This window comes from Phyllobates terribilis, unplaced genomic scaffold (assembly GCF_046119375.1).
Source record: "Phyllobates terribilis strain yellow unplaced genomic scaffold, ASM4611937v1 Scaffold_11__3_contigs__length_659146591, whole genome shotgun sequence".
Lineage (NCBI taxonomy): Eukaryota > Metazoa > Chordata > Amphibia > Anura > Dendrobatidae > Phyllobates > Phyllobates terribilis.
Window position 1 is genome coordinate 650,416,419 of NW_027362771.1, and position 21,351 is coordinate 650,437,769.

Here is a 21,351-nt window from a genome sequence, read left to right on the forward strand (position 1 = left end):
ACATTTTCCAAATTTGGAAGTGGTCGGTCATCTGTGCGCACAAGTCATCTGCAGAGTGTGCTATGTCACCACCAACTCCAGAAGCAGCCGGCAACCACGCGCATGTGCACTCCTGCCAGAAGCGTCATACTTTGTGCCAGATGTGGCGAGACACCTTGGGTGTGAGTGAAGTGGCCAGACTTCAGAACCCAGAAGCAGCCCACCGGGAGCTGGCCTCCCACAACAGCCCAAGACATCAGAGGAGCAGCAGGGAGGGAAACAGCCCAGAATATGCATGGCTGCTCTTCTTAAAGTACCTCCTGCCCACTCTGGAGAAATCTCCCCAGGTATGTCCTCTTCACCCCACAGAAGCACAGGTCTCCTCTACCAGGAACAGGAAACTACACTGCAAAGTAGAGAACTGCCACCCTTTCATTTCAGTAGGTTTCCTGCTTCTGGAGGTGGATACTCTTGATATGGTGCCGTCCTGGTGAAAGGCAAAGCCCGACTATGTATTTCCTGCACAGCTCCTGTTTAGGGAGGTCTTTTACTCCCGATCAGCACCTTCCCTCACTCAGTCATGGCATCCTGCAGTTTCCAAGTCTTCATCATGAAGAGGGCAGCAATTCAGTTTCCAGAAGAGGATTCTTTTTCTGGCTGGAATCACGATCGCATGCATTGTCCTCAGTATCAGTCCAGTGTGAACGTGGAGCACACGGGGCAGTGGAGGCAACAGACATTGAAGTCTGAGGCCTTGTGTCATTCTCCACCTCTCCATAGACAAAGCTGGAAATAAGAACGTGGCGTGTCGTCGCCTTCTTGCTGCTGGTGCCCAGTTTTGTACCTGGCTACAAACCCACATTTACGATTCGAACAAACCTCTCCCCACTAAAAAAGGGATAAATCACTACCCTGTCCTACTCCTGCTGCAGTTAAAAGGGGCAGTATCCCTGGTGGTCTAGTGGTTAGGCTTCAGTGCCCATTATTTTTTTCTAAAGGGGCAGTATCCCTGGTGGTCTAGTGGTTAGGATTCGGCGCCCATTATTTTTTTCTAAAGGGGCAGTATCCCTGGTGGTCTAGTGGTTAGGATTCGGTGCCCATTATTTTTTTTTCTAACGGGGTAGTACATGCAAAGCTATCACCTCACCTGATTAGATGAATTCAAGGAACTAAAGTCCTCAGAGGTGGAGCCCGTAACTGTCAGCAACCACTCTGCCCTCGCAGAGACACCAGTCCATCCCTCTAGATTAACAAGGAGCAGACAATCAGCACATTGCATCAGTCTACATTCCTGATGATACTGTTATTAACAACTGCAGAAACACTTGAGTCACCGCCATGAGACCGTCAGGAGATGCTGAATAACGCCACAAACCAGTTTAGGGGGTTAACACCTGTATGACCGAGTCGCTGACTTACCTGCCCTGCAACAACGCTCTCCTTGAAGCAAGAAGGTCTTAAGCACAGCCGTGCATAATGCGCTACAGTCACTTATATGGTGGCAAGAGGCAACCATCATAGAAGAAGCTGCAGTTACATTTATGGGACGGGCCCAGCAGACAAGGGGGTTAAGCTCCAGTCTGGGGGGACACAAGACTCCTACCTGTCGACCTGCCTTTAAGACTTGTAGGCTCAGTGCAACCCCACGGTTGTGGTGCGATACATGACGGCAGCAGATTAGTATTAGTCCGTTCATGAGCGCCTATACCAAGCACAGACACTGACGGACACTCAGGATCACGTCCCGCCTGCAGTCTCCGCACTGCCCCAGCGGAGGCATTTCACCCATTTCCCCACCAAAAACAGCACTAAAAAGGAAAGTGAGGAAAAAAAAAGGGGTGGGGGGGGGGGGTTAATGTGGCCAAGGTGGGGGGTAGGGATCAACAGGGGTGGGGGGGGGGGAAAGCATGAGACAAACTATTTTGCAAAAACAGGCTTTTATTTAATAAATACTATACAGAGCAAATAAAAGATTCCAACAATTGGTTCTTTTGGAAAATTTTGTAAAAAAAAAAAAAAAAAGAAATATCCAAATTGAGTTCCAATTTATGGGGAGGGGCGGGCAGGGGTCTGTTTGGTCCACTGATTTGGTGGGAAAAATAAGGGAGGATTAGTGTTCACTTTATTATGGAAGAAAACACGAGTACAAGGATTTACGGCCACAAAAACCTCAAAATAACATTTATTTCAAACAAAAAAGGAATATAAATCATTTAATGGCATACAGGGATGGGGGCGCCGTGTGCTGCCCTGCCCCCGCTGTCCTGAGGCCGACACCGGAGGCAGATGCTGTTTTTTGTATTTTCCATTATACTTTTTTTTTTCTGTTTTTTTCTCTTTTTCTCCCCTTAGGGGGGTCTAGATCAGATCGGCCACATTCATAGGCATCTCCTCGATGGTCGTGTTATAAAATGTCTCTATGTCTTTTAACGTGCGCTTGTCTTCTTCGGTCACCATGTTGATTGCGACTCCTTTCCTGCCGAAACGTCCTCCGCGGCCAATCCTGCGGGAGAGAGGCGTGAGGTGAATACAGAGCCGCTGACACTAGGGGCAGCGTCTGCTGCGGGAAGTCACTGGGGGTCGTGTCGGCCATGTTTAAGTTGCGAGAAGCTACAGGAGAGCGACAATCGCGGTGGAGCATGGTCCGTTCATCTGCCACATGTCTACATTCTGCACTCAGCATGGGGGCTGCGCAGAGAGGGAATACATGTGGTGGCGCTGGAGGATGCGCAGAGAGGGGAACGCGCGCGGTGGCGGAAGCGCAGAGAGGGGAACGCGCGCGGTGGCGCTGGAGGATGCGCAGAGAGGGAACGCGCGCGGTGGCGCTGGAGGATGCGCAGAGAGGGAACGCGCGCGCTGGAGGATGCGCAGAGAGGGAACGCGCGCGCTGGAGGATGCGCAGAGAGGGAACGCGCGCGCTGGAGGATGCGCAGAGAGGGAACGCGCGCGCTGGAGGATGCGCAGAGAGGGAACGCGCGCGCTGGAGGATGCGCAGAGAGGGAACACGCGCGCTGGAGGATGCGCAGAGAGGGAACACGCGCGCTGGAGGATGCGCAGAGAGGGAACACGCGCGCTGGAGGATGCGCAGAGAGGGAACACGCGCGCTGGAGGATGCGCAGAGAGGGAACACGCGCGCTGGAGGATGCGCAGAGAGGGAACACGCGCGCTGGAGGATGCGCAGAGAGGGAACACGCGCGCTGGAGGATGCGCAGAGAGGGAACACGCGCGCTGGAGGATGCGCAGAGAGGGAACACGCGCGCTGGAGGATGCGCAGAGAGGGAACACGCGCGCTGGAGGATGCGCAGAGAGGGAACACGCGCGCTGGAGGATGCGCAGAGAGGGAACACGCGCGCTGGAGGATGCGCAGAGAGGGAACACGCGCGTTGGCGTTGGCGGATGCGCAGAGAGGGAACACGCGCGTTGGCGCTGGAGGATGCGCAGAGAGGGAACACGCGCGTTGGCGGATGCGCAGAGAGGGAACACGCGCGTTGGCGGATGCGCAGAGAGGGAACACGCGCGTTGGCGGATGCGCAGAGAGGGAACACGCGCGTTGGCGCTGGAGGATGCGCAGAGAGGGAACACGCGCGTTGGCGCTGGAGGATGCGCAGAGAGGGAACACGCGCGTTGGCGCTGGAGGATGCGCAGAGAGGGAACACGCGCGTTGGCGCTGGAGGATGCGCAGAGAGGGAACACGCGCGTTGGCGCTGGAGGATGCGCAGAGAGGGAACACGCGCGTTGGCGGATGCGCAGAGAGGGAACACGCGCGCTGGCGGATGCGCAGAGAGGGAACACGCGCGCTGGCGGATGCGCAGAGAGGGAACACGCGCGCTGGAGGATGCGCAGAGAGGGAACACGCGCGCTGGAGGATGCGCAGAGAGGGAACACGCGCGCTGGAGGATGCGCAGAGAGGGAACACGCGCGCTGGAGGATGCGCAGAGAGGGAACACGCGCGTTGGCGTTGGCGGATGCGCAGAGAGGGAACACGCGCGTTGGCGCTGGCGGATGCGCAGAGAGGGAACACGCGCGTTGGCGGATGCGCAGAGAGGGAACACGCGCGTTGGCGGATGCGCAGAGAGGGAACACGCGCGTTGGCGGATGCGCAGAGAGGGAACACGCGCGTTGGCGGATGCGCAGAGAGGGAACACGCGCGTTGGCGCTGGAGGATGCGCAGAGAGGGAACACGCGCGTTGGCGCTGGAGGATGCGCAGAGAGGGAACACGCGCGTTGGCGCTGGAGGATGCGCAGAGAGGGAACACGCGCGTTGGCGCTGGAGGATGCGCAGAGAGGGAACACGCGCGTTGGCGCTGGAGGATGCGCAGAGAGGGAACACGCGCGTTGGCGGATGCGCAGAGAGGGAACACGCGCGCTGGCGGATGCGCAGAGAGGGAACACGCGCGTTGGCGGATGCGCAGAGAGGGAACACGCGCGTTGGCGGATGCGCAGAGAGGGAACACGCGCGTTGGCGGATGCGCAGAGAGGGAACACGCGCGTTGGCGGATGCGCAGAGAGGGAACACGCGCGTTGGCGGATGCGCAGAGAGGGAACACGCGCGTTGGCGCTGGAGGATGCGCAGAGAGGGAACACGCGCGTTGGCGCTGGAGGATGCGCAGAGAGGGAACACGCGCGTTGGCGCTGGAGGATGCGCAGAGAGGGAACACGCGCGTTGGCGCTGGAGGATGCGCAGAGAGGGAACACGCGCGTTGGCGCTGGAGGATGCGCAGAGAGGGAACACGCGCGTTGGCGCTGGAGGATGCGCAGAGAGGGAACACGCGCGTTGGCGCTGGAGGATGCGCAGAGAGGGAACACGCGCGTTGGCGCTGGAGGATGCGCAGAGAGGGAACACGCGCGTTGGCGCTGGAGGATGCGCAGAGAGGGAACACGCGCGTTGGCGCTGGAGGATGCGCAGAGAGGGAACACGCGCGTTGGCGCTGGAGGATGCGCAGAGAGGGAACACGCGCGTTGGCGCTGGAGGATGCGCAGAGAGGGAACACGCGCGTTGGCGCTGGAGGATGCGCAGAGAGGGAACACGCGCGTTGGCGCTGGAGGATGCGCAGAGAGGGAACACGCGCGTTGGCGCTGGAGGATGCGCAGAGAGGGAACACGCGCGTTGGCGCTGGAGGATGCGCAGAGAGGGAACACGCGCGTTGGCGCTGGAGGATGCGCAGAGAGGGAACACGCGCGTTGGCGCTGGAGGATGCGCAGAGAGGGAACACGCGCGTTGGCGCTGGAGGATGCGCAGAGAGGGAACACGCGCGTTGGCGCTGGAGGATGCGCAGAGAGGGAACACGCGCGTTGGCGCTGGAGGATGCGCAGAGAGGGAACACGCGCGTTGGCGCTGGAGGATGCGCAGAGAGGGAACACGCGCGTTGGCGCTGGAGGATGCGCAGAGAGGGAACACGCGCGTTGGCGCTGGAGGATGCGCAGAGAGGGAACACGCGCGTTGGCGCTGGAGGATGCGCAGAGAGGGAACACGCGCGTTGGCGCTGGAGGATGCGCAGAGAGGGAACACGCGCGTTGGCGCTGGAGGATGCGCAGAGAGGGAACACGCGCGTTGGCGCTGGAGGATGCGCAGAGAGGGAACACGCGCGTTGGCGCTGGAGGATGCGCAGAGAGGGAACACGCGCGTTGGCGCTGGAGGATGCGCAGAGAGGGAACACGCGCGTTGGCGCTGGAGGATGCGCAGAGAGGGAACACGCGCGTTGGCGCTGGAGGATGCGCAGAGAGGGAACACGCGCGTTGGCGCTGGAGGATGCGCAGAGAGGGAACACGCGCGTTGGCGCTGGAGGATGCGCAGAGAGGGAACACGCGCGTTGGCGCTGGAGGATGCGCAGAGAGGGAACACGCGCGTTGGCGCTGGAGGATGCGCAGAGAGGGAACACGCGCGTTGGCGCTGGAGGATGCGCAGAGAGGGAACACGCGCGTTGGCGCTGGAGGATGCGCAGAGAGGGAACACGCGCGTTGGCGCTGGAGGATGCGCAGAGAGGGAACACGCGCGTTGGCGCTGGAGGATGCGCAGAGAGGGAACACGCGCGTTGGCGCTGGAGGATGCGCAGAGAGGGAACACGCGCGTTGGCGCTGGAGGATGCGCAGAGAGGGAACACGCGCGTTGGCGCTGGAGGATGCGCAGAGAGGGAACACGCGCGTTGGCGCTGGAGGATGCGCAGAGAGGGAACACGCGCGTTGGCGCTGGAGGATGCGCAGAGAGGGAACACGCGCGTTGGCGCTGGAGGATGCGCAGAGAGGGAACACGCGCGTTGGCGCTGGAGGATGCGCAGAGAGGGAACACGCGCGTTGGCGCTGGAGGATGCGCAGAGAGGGAACACGCGCGTTGGCGCTGGAGGATGCGCAGAGAGGGAACACGCGCGTTGGCGCTGGAGGATGCGCAGAGAGGGAACACGCGCGTTGGCGCTGGAGGATGCGCAGAGAGGGAACACGCGCGTTGGCGCTGGAGGATGCGCAGAGAGGGAACACGCGCGTTGGCGCTGGAGGATGCGCAGAGAGGGAACACGCGCGTTGGCGCTGGAGGATGCGCAGAGAGGGAACACGCGCGTTGGCGCTGGAGGATGCGCAGAGAGGGAACACGCGCGTTGGCGCTGGAGGATGCGCAGAGAGGGAACACGCGCGTTGGCGCTGGAGGATGCGCAGAGAGGGAACACGCGCGTTGGCGCTGGAGGATGCGCAGAGAGGGAACACGCGCGTTGGCGCTGGAGGATGCGCAGAGAGGGAACACGCGCGTTGGCGCTGGAGGATGCGCAGAGAGGGAACACGCGCGTTGGCGCTGGAGGATGCGCAGAGAGGGAACACGCGCGTTGGCGCTGGAGGATGCGCAGAGAGGGAACACGCGCGTTGGCGCTGGAGGATGCGCAGAGAGGGAACACGCGCGTTGGCGCTGGAGGATGCGCAGAGAGGGAACACGCGCGTTGGCGCTGGAGGATGCGCAGAGAGGGAACACGCGCGTTGGCGCTGGAGGATGCGCAGAGAGGGAACACGCGCGTTGGCGCTGGAGGATGCGCAGAGAGGGAACACGCGCGTTGGCGCTGGAGGATGCGCAGAGAGGGAACACGCGCGTTGGCGCTGGAGGATGCGCAGAGAGGGAACACGCGCGTTGGCGCTGGAGGATGCGCAGAGAGGGAACACGCGCGTTGGCGCTGGAGGATGCGCAGAGAGGGAACACGCGCGTTGGCGCTGGAGGATGCGCAGAGAGGGAACACGCGCGTTGGCGCTGGAGGATGCGCAGAGAGGGAACACGCGCGTTGGCGCTGGAGGATGCGCAGAGAGGGAACACGCGCGTTGGCGCTGGAGGATGCGCAGAGAGGGAACACGCGCGTTGGCGCTGGAGGATGCGCAGAGAGGGAACACGCGCGTTGGCGCTGGAGGATGCGCAGAGAGGGAACACGCGCGTTGGCGCTGGAGGATGCGCAGAGAGGGAACACGCGCGTTGGCGCTGGAGGATGCGCAGAGAGGGAACACGCGCGTTGGCGCTGGAGGATGCGCAGAGAGGGAACACGCGCGTTGGCGCTGGAGGATGCGCAGAGAGGGAACACGCGCGTTGGCGCTGGAGGATGCGCAGAGAGGGAACACGCGCGTTGGCGCTGGAGGATGCGCAGAGAGGGAACACGCGCGTTGGCGCTGGAGGATGCGCAGAGAGGGAACACGCGCGTTGGCGCTGGAGGATGCGCAGAGAGGGAACACGCGCGTTGGCGCTGGAGGATGCGCAGAGAGGGAACACGCGCGTTGGCGCTGGAGGATGCGCAGAGAGGGAACACGCGCGTTGGCGCTGGAGGATGCGCAGAGAGGGAACACGCGCGTTGGCGCTGGAGAATGCGCAGAGAGGGAACACGCGCGTTGGCGCTGGAGAATGCGCAGAGAGGGAACACGCGCGTTGGCGCTGGAGAATGCGCAGAGAGGGAACACGCGCGCTGGAGAATGCGCAGAGAGGGAACACGCGCGCTGGAGAATGCGCAGAGAGGGAACACGCGCGCTGGAGAATGCGCAGAGAGGGAACACGCGCGCTGGAGAATGCGCAGAGAGGGAACACGCGCGCTGGAGAATGCGCAGAGAGGGAACACGCGCGTTGGCGCTGGAGAATGCGCAGAGAGGGATTACACGTGGTGGCGATGCGCAGAGAGGGAACACACGCGTTGGCGCTGGAGGATACGCAGAGAGGGAACACACGCGTTGGTGCTGGACTTACCTGTGAATGTAGTTCTCTCTGTTCGTTGGCAAGTCGTAGTTAATGACCAGGGAAACCTGCTGCACGTCAATCCCTCGGGCCTGCACAGAAGGAAGCAGCATTAGTGTGCAAGTCCATTATCAGTGCAGCACGTTCGCCACACACAAGACTGAGACTAGGGCGGCACTCACCAGGAGATCTGTAGTGATCAGGACACGGCTGGAGCCGGACCGGAACTCCCTCATGATCACATCTCGCTCTTTTTGGTCCATGTCCCCGTGCTGAGGAGGAAGAGTATGGTTAGCGTACGACGCACACGGGCAATCGTGTCCCCACAGCATGAACCAGCCACAGTCACAACCACTGCGCTGGGATGAATATGGGGCAACTTCTCTACCCCTGCCAGATACAAGAATGCTGTCACATGACAAACCCTTCACCAGTGACTGGGGAGCACTACAAGCAGCAGCACAACTCACCAGCGCAGACACAGTGAAGTCCCGGGCGTGCATCTTCTCCGTCAGCCAGTCCACCTTCCGGCGGGTGTTGATGAAGATGACGGCTTGTGTGATGGTCAGGGTCTCATACAAATCGCACAACGTATCCAGCTTCCACTCCTGCAGACAAGCGGCACAGGTGAGCCCAGGGGTCTCGGGCCCAGCACATTAGTGTCCCCATAGCATGAACCAGCCAACAGTCACGACAGCTGCGCTGGGATGAATAGGGGGGGGGTCTCTCTACCCCCGTCAGATATAAGACCACACGTCACGTGACGCGTCCTTGCCCAGTGACGGGGGGGGGGGGGCGGGGGGGCACATTCTCCTGAGCACTCACCTCCCGCTCCACATTGACATAGAACTGCCGGATGCCCTCCAGGGTCAGCTCCTCCTTCTTGACCAGGATGCGGATCGGGTCCCTCATGAACTTCTTGGTAACCTCCAGTACATCTGAGGGCATCGTGGCAGAGAGCAGCACAACCTGGGGGGACAGGGCAGGCATTACACCAGGCAGATGGTATCCCCAGCCCAAGCAGCGTCGGACCCTCAGTCTCAGATAAGAGAGTGTGATCATATTTCCCAGGATCCTCTGCTGCAGACATATCTGAGCCGCAGAACGCAGGAGCAGAGCGCTGCAGCGAAGCGACCTGGGCTTCAGATGACACGCATGGGATATCATCATGAACTGGCACATCATGGCAGCCGGTGCCACCTCTATAGCACCGCTCCGCGCCTCACCTGAGCATTGCTGCTCAGCTTCTGGAAGATGTCGTAGATCTGATCCTTGAATCCTCGACTCAGCATCTCATCCGCCTCGTCCAGCACAAACATCTTTATGTACTTGGGAGCTGTCGAGAAAACGAGAATTATGAAGCCAGTGAACTGCAAGTCTCAGAAGCCCCGGTGGTTGTGATGAAGGACATGTCCCCATAGCATGAACCAGCGTACAGTCACAACAGCTGTGCTGGGATGAATATGGGGGTCGCTCTGCCCCCGCCAGATATAAGACCACACGTCACGTGACGCGTCCTTGCCCAGTGACGGGGGGGATGTAGGGTAGCAGAGGGTCTGACAACAGGTACTCACAGAGGTAACGCCTGTTCAGCATGTCGAACACTCTGCCTGGTGTGCCCACAATGATGTGTGGCGCTTCAGACTGCAGCTTCTGCACTTCTGCCCGCACATTGGTGCCACCGATGCAGGCGTGGCACGAGGCCCCCATGTAGTCGCCCAGCGCCATAACCACCTTCTGGATCTGAGGGGGGGAGGAGAGAAGATGTAACCTGAAAGCCAGGGGGCGCCACTGCCAGCCCAGGCATCAGCAGCTGCCAGACACTTACCTGCTGCGCCAGCTCTCTGGTCGGTGCCAGCACCAGCGCCTGCGTGGCCTTCATGTCCAGCTCCACCTGCTGGAGGATGGAAATGGCAAATGTGGCCGTTTTCCCAGTCCCAGACTGAGCTTGAGCGATTACATCATAACCTGTGAGACAAGATAGTCAGTCATGTGACCATACACCGCTCTGACCACCACTCGAGAGTGGGGTCCGGCACATATGGGGGTCCCTATGCCACACTCACCCTTGATACAAGGAAGAATTGCGCGCTGCTGAATGGCAGACGGTTTCTCAAAACCATAGGCGTAGATTCCCCTCAGGAGTGACTCCGAGAGATTCATGTCGTCAAAGCTGTCCACCACCTCGTTCCAGTTACTCTGCAGGGAGGGAAAAGGCATAATATTGGGGTCCTGCACAGCGGGGGTCACCGGAGACACCGGCAGGAGTGGCACCCACCTCAATGATACCATCAGGCTCCATGCCCTCGGGGCCATTGTCTCTGGATCTGGGGGAAAAGAGGGAAGAAGAGTCAGCAAACGAGAAAGGCAACAAGCCAGAAGCCGCGCCGGACCCCCCGCCAGATACAGAACCCAGCTGGATCCCCCCTTCCCTACCAAACAGCAGGACTGAAAACCCCCACTCCCCACCAGGATGGAACCCCCCCCCCAGATCCCAGGCAGTGGCCCCTCATCTGACAAGTCAGACTAGAGACCAGGCATAACTGTACCAGCAGTCCCTCCTCCACCTCAGGTAGATACACAGGAGTCTGAGCCCCCCACAGAAGCCTGAGGCCCCCACAGGAGCAGGGCTGTGGAGTCTAAGTCGGTATAAAAATGGACCGACTCCGAAAATATATAATAAATTGGGTGCAGTCATTCAATGCAGTTTGTGGGGGATATATTTCCATAATAATTTGGGAGTTATGAAATGTCCATCCTATTCCTGATCTCAGGGTCTGGGCTTTACCGAGATGAATCTGTGCACATGAGCCGCGTATGAGGGGGGGGTCGGAGCCGTGTATGAAGGGGGGGGGTCAGAGGTTCGGCTTCCCGACTCCACAGCCCTGTCAGTAGGTACGGAGGAGCATGTGTATCCCGCAGTGGATGCCGGGCATGTTGTACCGCACTGATCCTCTCCACACCAGGCAGAGACCAGTTACAGGGAAGGGGGGGGGTCGCCATTTTTATATCAATAATAATTGACTTTAAATCCGTTATTTTCCATAGGAGTCGTCCTGTATCATTTATCTCTCGGTAGCCGCTGGGAGCATTTCTCATGTTTTATACGATAAAAATAGTTTTTTTAATTAAAACCTTTAAACCTTTGCTGATTACATTCCCTTACACATCACATAAGCGGGAGGTGGATGGGGACCCAGGATAACATTCTTTCAGACACCAACACCGGAGCAGACGAAAGCCTGTCAGCCCACATGCAGGGCATGAGGAGGTCAGCATGCTGCAGACGAACACCTGTCAGCCCACATGCAGGGCATGAGGAGGTCAGCATGCTGCAGACGAACACCTGTCAGCCCACATGCAGGGCATGAGGAGGTCAGCATGCTGCAGACGACACACGGCTGCCGAAACCAGAGGACACAGACACGGGTGTGCAGTGCTCCATACAGGAGCTGGGGGGGGCCTATCACAGAGGAGCAGCGCGCGTCGAGGGGGGCCTATCACAGAGGAGCAGCGCGCGTCGAGGGGGGCCTATCACAGAGGAGCAGCGCGCGTCGAGGGGGGCCTATCACAGAGGAGCAGCGCGCGTCGAGGGGGGCCTATCACAGAGGAGCAGCGCGCGTCGAGGGGGGCCTATCACAGAGGAGCAGCGCGCGTCGAGGGGGGCCTATCACAGAGGAGCAGCGCGCGTCGAGGGGGGCCTATCACAGAGGAGCAGCGCGCATGTGGGGGGGAGGGTATTACACAAGCTTGTACTAAGCTTGGTGCAGTACTTATGTAGTGATGGCTGTTCTGGTGCGACATTCATGTACCGACGGAAGCTCTGATCTTGTACACAAGTAATCCATCAAGTGCTTCATGACTGTTATATCCTAAAAACTTAAATATTTGACATTGAGGATTTGGCAAGTTTCTGCTCCAAAAACTAAGTTTAGGCTAGTGTGTGTTCACCAGGGATGTGGAGTCAGTGTCCATTTTGGTGGAGTCTGAGTCAGTATAAAATGGACAGACTCCTAAAATATAAAATAAATTGGGTGCAGTAGTTCAGTGCTTAACATGTTGTCATAAGAATTTGGGAAGGAATGAAATGTCCCATAAATTTCTGCTCCTGATCTCAGGATCTCAGCTTTTAGTTGAGCAGAATCTATGCTGCACTTTATGCACATGCTCAGTACCAGGGATGCAGAGGCGAGAGACAGGGAAATTGAGGATTCGGAAGTTTAGCTTAAAAACTCCACAGCTCTGGAATGTTCAGATTTTTTTTGGAGCAGAAACTTTCCAAATCCTCCTCAAATACTTATAACTTGGTTCTGTTGATGTATTCATGTACTGATCTCATGTTCTGGTGCTGTATTTATGCAATTACCTCTAACATTTTTGCGGCCCTTGGTATTGGATTAGTACAGCAATGTGGCCCTTGGACCAAATAATGTTGCACAGCCCTGCTGTACAGTATATACCGAGTAGGGGGGAGGCCAGGGTCTGTGTGTATAATATATATCCTGTGCCCCTCAGTATATATTGTACATGATGGGGATACAATACCAGGGTGGGGGATGGGAGTGTAAAAATACATGTTATACCCCCCCCATTATATACAGTATATACTGAGCAGGGGGACCCGGGGCCATTATATCTAGTATATACTGAGCAGGGGGACCTGGGGCCATTATATATACACACACACTGCCTGGTATTATATACAGTATATACTGAGCAGGGGGACCCGGGGCCATTATATATACACACTGCCCGGTATATACAGTATATACTGAGCAGGGGGTCCCGGGGCCATTATATATACACACTGCCCGGTATTATATACAGTATATACTGAGCAGGGGGTCCCGGGGCCATTATATATACACACTGCCCGGTATTATATACAGTATATACTGAGCAGGGGGACCCGGGGCCATTATATATACACACACAGCCTGGTATTATATACAGTATATACTGAGCAGGGGGACCCGGGGCCATTATATATACACTGCCCGGTATTATATACAGTATATACTGAGCAGGGGGACCCGGGGCCATTATATACAGTATATACTGAGCAGGGGGACCTGGGGCCATTATATATACACACACTGCCTGGTATTATATACAGTATATACTGAGCAGGGGGACCCGGGGCCATTATATATACACACACTGCCTGGTATTATATACAGTATATACTGAGCAGGGGGACCCGGGGCCATTATATATACACTGTCCGGTATTATATACAGTATATACTGAGCAGGGGGACCCGGGGCCATTATATACAGTATATACTGAGCAGGGGGACCTGGGGCCATTATATATACACACACTGCCTGGTATTATATACAGTATATACTGAGCAGGGGGACCTGGGGCCATTATATATACACACACACTGCCTGGTATTATATACAGTATATACTGAGCAGGGGGACCCGGGGCCATTATATACACACACACTGCCTGGTATTATAAACAGTATATACTGAGCAGGGGGACCTGGGGCCATTATATATACACACACTGCCCGGTATTATATACAGTATATACTGAGCAGGGGGACCCAGGGCCATTATATACAGTATATACTGAGCAGGGGGACCTGGGGCCATTATATATACACACACTGCCTGGTATTATATACAGTATATACACACACACTGCCTGGTATTATATACAGTATATACTGAGCAGGGGGACCTGGGGCCATTATATATACACTGCCCGGTATTATATACAGTATATACTGAGCAGGGGGACCCGGGGCCATTATATACAGTATATACTGAGCAGGGGGACCTGGGGCCATTATATATACACACACTGCCTGGTATTATATACAGTATATACTGAGCAGGGGGACCCGGGGCCATTATATATACACACACTGCCTGGTATTATATACAGTATATACTGAGCAGGGGGACCTGGGGCCATTATATATACACTGCCCGGTATTATATACAGTATATACTGAGCAGGGGGACCCGGGGCCATTATATACAGTATATACTGAGCAGGGGGACCTGGGGCCATTATATATACACACACTGCCTGGTATTATATACAGTATATACTGAGCAGGGGGACCCGGGGCCATTATATACACACACACTGCCTGGTATTATATACAGTATATACTGAGCAGGGGGACCCGGGGCCATTATATATACACACACACTGCCTGGTATTATATACAGTATATACTGAGCAGGGGGACCCGGGGCCATTATATATACACACACTGCCTGGTATTATATACAGTATATACTGAGCAGGGGGACCCGGGGCCATTATATATACACACACACTGCCTGGTATTATATACAGTATATACTGAGCAGGGGGACCCGGGGCCATTATATATACACACACACTGCCTGGTATTATATACAGTATATACTGAGCAGGGGGACCCGGGGCCATTATATACAGTATATACTGAGCAGGGGGACCTGGGGCCATTATATATACACACACTGCCTGGTATTATATACAGTATATACTGAGCAGGGGGACCCGGGGCCATTATATATACACACACTGCCTGGTATTATATACAGTATATACTGAGCAGGGGGACCCGGGGCCATTATATATACACTGCCCGGTATTATATACAGTATATACTGAGCAGGGGGACCCGGGGCCATTATATACAGTATATACTGAGCAGGGGGACCTGGGGCCATTATATATACACACACTGCCTGGTATTATATACAGTATATACTGAGCAGGGGGACCCGGGGCCATTATATACACACACACTGCCTGGTATTATATACAGTATATACTGAGCAGGAGGACCTGGGGCCATTATATATACACACACACACTGCCTGGTATTATATACAGTATATACTGAGCAGGGGGACCCGGGGCCATTATATATACACTGCCCGGTATTATATACAGTATATACTGAGCAGGGGGACCCGGGGCCATTATATACAGTATATACTGAGCAGGGGGACCCGGGGCCATTATATATACACACTGCCTGGTATTATATACAGTATATACTGAGCAGGGGGACCCGGGGCCATTATATATACACTGCCCGGTATTATATACAGTATATACTGAGCAGGGGGACCCGGGGCCATTATATACAGTATATACTGAGCAGGGGGACCTGGGGCCATTATATATACACACACTGCCTGGTATTATATACAGTATATACTGAGCAGGGGGACCCGGGGCCATTATATATACACACACTGCCTGGTATTATATACAGTATATACTGAGCAGGGGGACCCGGGGCCATTATATACAGTATATACTGAGCAGGGGGACCTGGGGCCATTATATATACACACACTGCCTGGTATTATATACAGTATATACTGAGCAGGGGGACCCGGGGCCATTATATATACACACACACTGCCTGGTATTATATACAGTATATACTGAGCAGGGGGACCCGGGGCCATTATATACAGTATATACTGAGCAGGGGGACCTGGGGCCATTATATATACACACACTGCCTGGTATTATATACAGTATATACTGAGCAGGGGGACCCGGGGCCATTATATATACACACACACTGCCTGGTATTATATACAGTATATACTGAGCAGGGGGACCCGGGGCCATTATATATACACACACTGCCTGGTATTATATACAGTATATACTGAGCAGGGGGACCCGGGGCCATTATATATACACACACTGCCTGGTATTATATACAGTATATACTGAGCAGGGGGACCCGGGGCCATTATATATACACACACACACTGCCTGGTATTATATACAGTATATACTGAGCAGGGGGACCCGGGGCCATTATATATACACACACACACACACACTGCCCGGTATTATATACAGTATATACTGAGCAGGGGGACCCGGGGCCATTATATATACACACACTGCCTGGTATTATATACAGTATATACTGAGCAGGGGGACCCGGGGCCATTATATATACACACACTGCCCGGTATTATATACAGTATATACTGAGCAGGGGGACCCGGGGCCATTATATATACACACACTGCCCGGTATTATATACAGTATATACTGAGCAGGGGGACCCGGGGCAATTATATATACACACACTGCCTGGTATTATATACAGTATATACTGAGCAGGGGGACCCGGGGCCATTATATATACACACACACTGCCTGGTATTATATACAGTATATACTGAGCAGGGGGACCCGGGGCCATTATATATACACACACTGCCCGGTATTATATACAGTATATACTGAGCAGTGGGACCCAGGGCCATTATATAGAGTATACACTGAGCAGGGGAGGCCGGGGACAATATATATTGCCTGGTATATCCCCCCCCCCCCCTCCCATGTACGGTATATGCTGAGCCCGGTCTGATCACACTGTTGCCCGGTCTTCCACCCCCCTCCCATGTACGGTATATGCTGAGCCCAGTCTGATCACACTACTGCCCGGTCTATCCCCTCCCATGTACGGTATATGCGGAGGCCGGTGTGATCACACTATTGCCCGGTCTATCACCCCCCCCTCCCATGTAAGGTATATGCTGAGCCCGATCTGATCACACTATTGCCCGGTCTATCACCCCCCCCTCCCATGTAAGGTATATGCTGAGCCCAGTCTGATCACACTATTGCCCGGTCTATCACCCCCCCCTCCCATGTAAGGTATATGCTGAGCCCGGTCTGATCACACTATGGCCCGGTCTATTCCCCCCCCCACTACGGTATATGCAGAGCCCGGTCTGATCACACTATTGCCCGGTCTATCCCCCCCCTCCCATGTACGGTATATGCTGAGCCCAGTCTGATCACACTACTGCCCGGTCTATCCCCCCCCCCCTCCCATGTACGGTATATGCAGAGGCCGGTGTGATCACACTATTGCCCGGTCTATTCCCCCCCCTCTACGGTATATGCAGAGCCCGGTCTGATCACACTATTGTCCGGTCTATCCCCCCTCCCATGTACGGTATATACTGAGCCCGATCCGATCACACTATTGCCCGGTATATCCCCCCTCCCCCCATGTACGGTATATACTGAGCCCGATCCAATCACTCTATTGCCCGGTTTATCCCCCTCCCCCCATGTACAGTATATACTGAGCCCGATCCGATCACACTATTGCCTGGTATATCCCCCCTCCCCCCATGTACGGTATATACTGAGCCTGATCTGATGACACTATTGCCCGGTATATTCCCCCTCCCCCCATGTACGGTATATACTGAGCCTGATCTGATCACACTATTGCCCGGTATATCCCCCCTCCCCCCCCCATGTACGGTATATACTGAACCCGGTATATCCCCCTCCCCTCCCATGTACGGTATATACTGAGCCCGGTATATCCCCCTCCCCTCCCATGTACGGTATATACTGAGCCCGGTATATCCCCCTCCCGCCCCATGTACGGTATATACTGAGCCCGATCTGATGACACTATTGCCCGGTATATCTACCCCCCCCCACGCACGGTATATACTGAGTCAGGTCCTATCACACTATCGCCCGGTCCACACCCCCCCCATTGACGGTATATACTGAGCCGGGTCCGATCCCCCCCTCCCCCATGTATGGTATATACTGAGCCGAATACGATCACAATATTGCCAGGTCTATCCCCCCCCCCCTCCCATGTACGGTATATACTGAGCCTGGTGCGATCACCCCCTCCCCCATGTACGGTATATGCTGAGCCCGGTACGATCACACTATTGCCCGGTCTATCCCCCCCTCCCATGTACGGTATTATACTGAGCCCGGTGCTATCACCCCCTCCCCCATGTACGATCACACTATTGCCCGGTCAATCCCCCCCCCCTCCCATGTACGGTATATACTGAGCCCGATGCGATCACCCCTCCCCCATGTACGGTATATACTGAGCCGGGTCCGATCGCCCCCTCCCCCATGTACGGTATATACTGAGCCCGGTACGATCACACTATTGCCCGGTCAATCCCCCCCTCCCATGTACGGTATATACTGAGCCCGCTGCGATCGCCCCCTCCCCCATGTACGGTATATACTGAGCCCGGTACGATCACTATTGCCTGGTCTATCCCCCCTCCCATGTACGGTATATACTGAGCCCGATGCGATCACCCCCTCCCTCATGTACGGTATATGCTGAGCCCGGTACAATCACACTATTGCCCGGTCAATCCCCCCTCCCCCATGTACGGTATATATTGAGCCGGGTCCGATCGCCCCCTCCCCCATGTACAGTATATACTGAGCCCGGTACGATCACACTATTGCCCGGTCTACCCCCCCTCCCATGTACGGTATATACTGAGCCCGGTACGATCACCCCCTCCCCCATGTACGGTATATGCTGAGCCCGGTACGATCACACCATTGCCCGGTCCCCGGTGTGGGCCGAGCTGTGCCGTACTCTCCCTCACACATAGGTATATACTGAGCCCGGTACGATCCCCCCCTCCCCCATGTACGGTATATGCTGAGCCCGGTACGATCACACTATTGCCCGGTCTATCCCCCCCTCCCATGTACGGTATATACTGAGCCCGATCCGATCACACTATTGCCCGGTATATCCCCCCTCCCCCCATGTACAGTATATACTGAGCCCGATCCAATCACACTATTGCCCGGTATATCCCCCCTCCCCCCATGTACGGTATATACTGAGCCCGATCCAATCACTCTATTGCCCGGTTTATCCCCCTCCCCCCATGTACAGTATATACTGAGCCCGATCCGATCACACTATTGCCAGGTATATCCCCCCTCCCCCCATGTACGGTATATACTGAGCCTGATCTGATGACACTATTGCCCGGTATATTCCCCCTCCCCCCATGTACGGTATATACTGAGCCTGATCTGATCACACTATTGCCCGGTATATCCCCCCTCCCCTCCCATGTACGGTATATACTGAGCCCGGTATATCCCCCTCCCCTCCCATGTACGGTATATACTGAGCCCGGTATATCCCCCTCCCCTCCCATGTACGGTATATACTGAGCCCGGTATATCCCCCTCCCCTCCCATGTACGGTATATACTGAGCCCGATCTGATGACACTATTGCCCGGTATATCTACCCCCCCCCACGCACGGTATATACTGAGTCAGGTCCTATCACACTATCGCCCGGTCCACACCCCCCCCATTGACGGTATATACTGAGCCGGGTCCGATCCCCCCCTCCCCCATGTATGGTATATACTGAGCCGGGTACGATCACACTATTGCCAGGTCTATCCCCCCCCCCCCCCCATGTACGGTATATACTGAGCCTGGTGCGATCACCCCCTCCCCCATGTACGGTATATGCTGAGCCCGGTACGATCACACTATTGCCCGGTCTATCCCCCCCCTCCCATGTACGGTATTATACTGAGCCCGGTGCTATCACCCCCTCCCCCATGTACGATCACACTATTGCCCGGTCAATCCCCCCCCCCCTCCCATGTACGGTATATACTGAGCCCGATGCGATCACCCCCTCCCCCATGTACGGTATATACTGAGCAGGGTCCGATCGCCCCCTCCCCCATGTACGGTATATACTGAGCCCGGTACGATCACACTATTGCCCGGTCTACCCCCCCCCCCCCATGTACGGTATATGCTGAGCCCGGTACGATCACACTATTGCCCGGTCAATCCCCCCCTCCCATGTACGGTATATACTGAGCCCGCTGCGATCGCCCCCTCCCCCATGTACGGTATATACTGAGCCCGGTACGATCACTATTGCCTGGTCTATCCCCCCTCCCATGTACGGTATATGCTGAGCCCGGTACAATCACACTATTGCCCGGTCAATCCCCCCTCCCCCATGTACGGTATATATTGAGCCGGGTCCGATCGCTCCCTCCCCCATGTACAGTATATACTGAGCCCGGTACGATCACACTATTGCCCGGTCTACCCCCCCTCCCATGTACGGTATATACTGAGCCCGGTACGATTACCCCCTCCCCCATGTACGGTATATGCTGAGCCCGGTACGATCACACCATTGCCCGGTCCCCGGTGTGGGCCGAGCTGTGCCGTACTCTCCCTCACACATAGGTATATACTGAGCCCGGTACGATCCCCCCCTCCCCCATGTACGGTATATGCTGAGCCCGGTACGATCACACTATTGCCCGGTCAATCCCCCTCCCTCCCATGTACGGTATATACTGAGCCCGGTGCGATCACCCCCTCCCCCATGTACGGTATATGCTGAGCCCGGTACGATCACACCATTGCCCGGTCCCCGGTGTGGGCCGAGCTGTGCCGTACTCTCCCTCACACATAGGTATATACTGAGCCCGGTACGATCCCCCCCTCCCCCATGTACGGTATATGCTGAGCCCGGTGCGATCACCCCCTCCCCCATGTACGGTATATACTGAGCCCGGTGCAATCACCCCCTCCCCCATGTACGGTATATACTGAGCCCGGTGCGATCACACCATTGCCCGGTCCGAGCTGTGCCGTACTCCCTCACACATAGTCAGCATACACTCGCTGCCCCCGTACACACAGGTGAGGCACCGCGCCCCCTATACCGCAGAGCCCGTGTATAACGCACTCCCGGGCTCTGCCCTCCCTGCCCGGGGCCGCACTCCCGGTTCCCGCTGCCCCCACCCTGTCCCTCTCTGCCTCCTCCCCGGGGCCACGTGCAGCACCGGAAGTGGCCGCCATCTTAGAGGGAAGCTCTTCGCCCTCGGAGCGGCCGCCATCTTCTCGTCTCCCCTCCCCCCGCCTTCTCCTGCGGACGCGGCCACGTGCAGACAGGCGGAGAACGCCGTGACTCCGGGCAGGAGACGCGCTCCTAGGCGGCGGCTCGCCCGTGTGCCCGTCATGTATCTCGGGGGGAGGGGACGACGGCCGCGGTCGGTACCGGAGGAGGCAGCACAGCGCGGAGGTTTGTGGACAGCGGCCGCTCACACGCGGGGGAGATGACGAAGCGGCCGCAGTGCGGTCATGGGAGGGCAAGGCCTAGGCCGGGGCCGAGCGCTGAACTCACCGGTTATCGTAGCTCGCAGACATTCTTCAGTACGGAAGCTTTCTAGAAGCCGGCGAACGCCTTTTATATACTGCTCCCCTGTCCCCGCCTAGCCGAGCTGCTATTGGCTTGGACTTTCATGAGGCGGGGCCCGCCGGCTTCACCCTGATTGGTTGCATAATATGTGTAACGCCCAAAGAGGAGCCGGCTCGGGCGACTAT

The 21,351-nt window shown here is 56.5% G+C and overlaps 1 protein-coding gene and 1 non-coding gene across 2 annotated transcripts; both read right to left on the reverse strand.

The window, feature by feature from the left end:
• Positions 1 to 2,131: 2,131 nt before the first annotated feature.
• On the reverse strand, positions 2,132 to 21,259 carry EIF4A1 (eukaryotic translation initiation factor 4A1). Its single transcript, XM_073654595.1, has 11 exons — positions 21,152 to 21,259; positions 10,440 to 10,488; positions 10,228 to 10,360; positions 9,990 to 10,129; positions 9,736 to 9,904; positions 9,388 to 9,497; positions 8,987 to 9,130; positions 8,632 to 8,769; positions 8,344 to 8,433; positions 8,174 to 8,253; positions 2,132 to 2,482 (listed from the first exon to the last, which is right to left on the reverse strand). The coding sequence occupies exons 1-11, from the start codon at positions 21,172 to 21,174 to the stop codon at positions 2,338 to 2,340; spliced, it is 1,221 nt and encodes a 406-aa protein (XP_073510696.1). The 5' UTR covers positions 21,175 to 21,259; the 3' UTR covers positions 2,132 to 2,337.
• On the reverse strand, positions 9,198 to 9,336 carry LOC141168054 (small nucleolar RNA SNORD10). The gene has a single exon (XR_012251809.1). It is a non-coding gene; the product is annotated as a small nucleolar RNA SNORD10 (small nucleolar RNA).
• Positions 21,260 to 21,351: the final 92 nt, after the last annotated feature.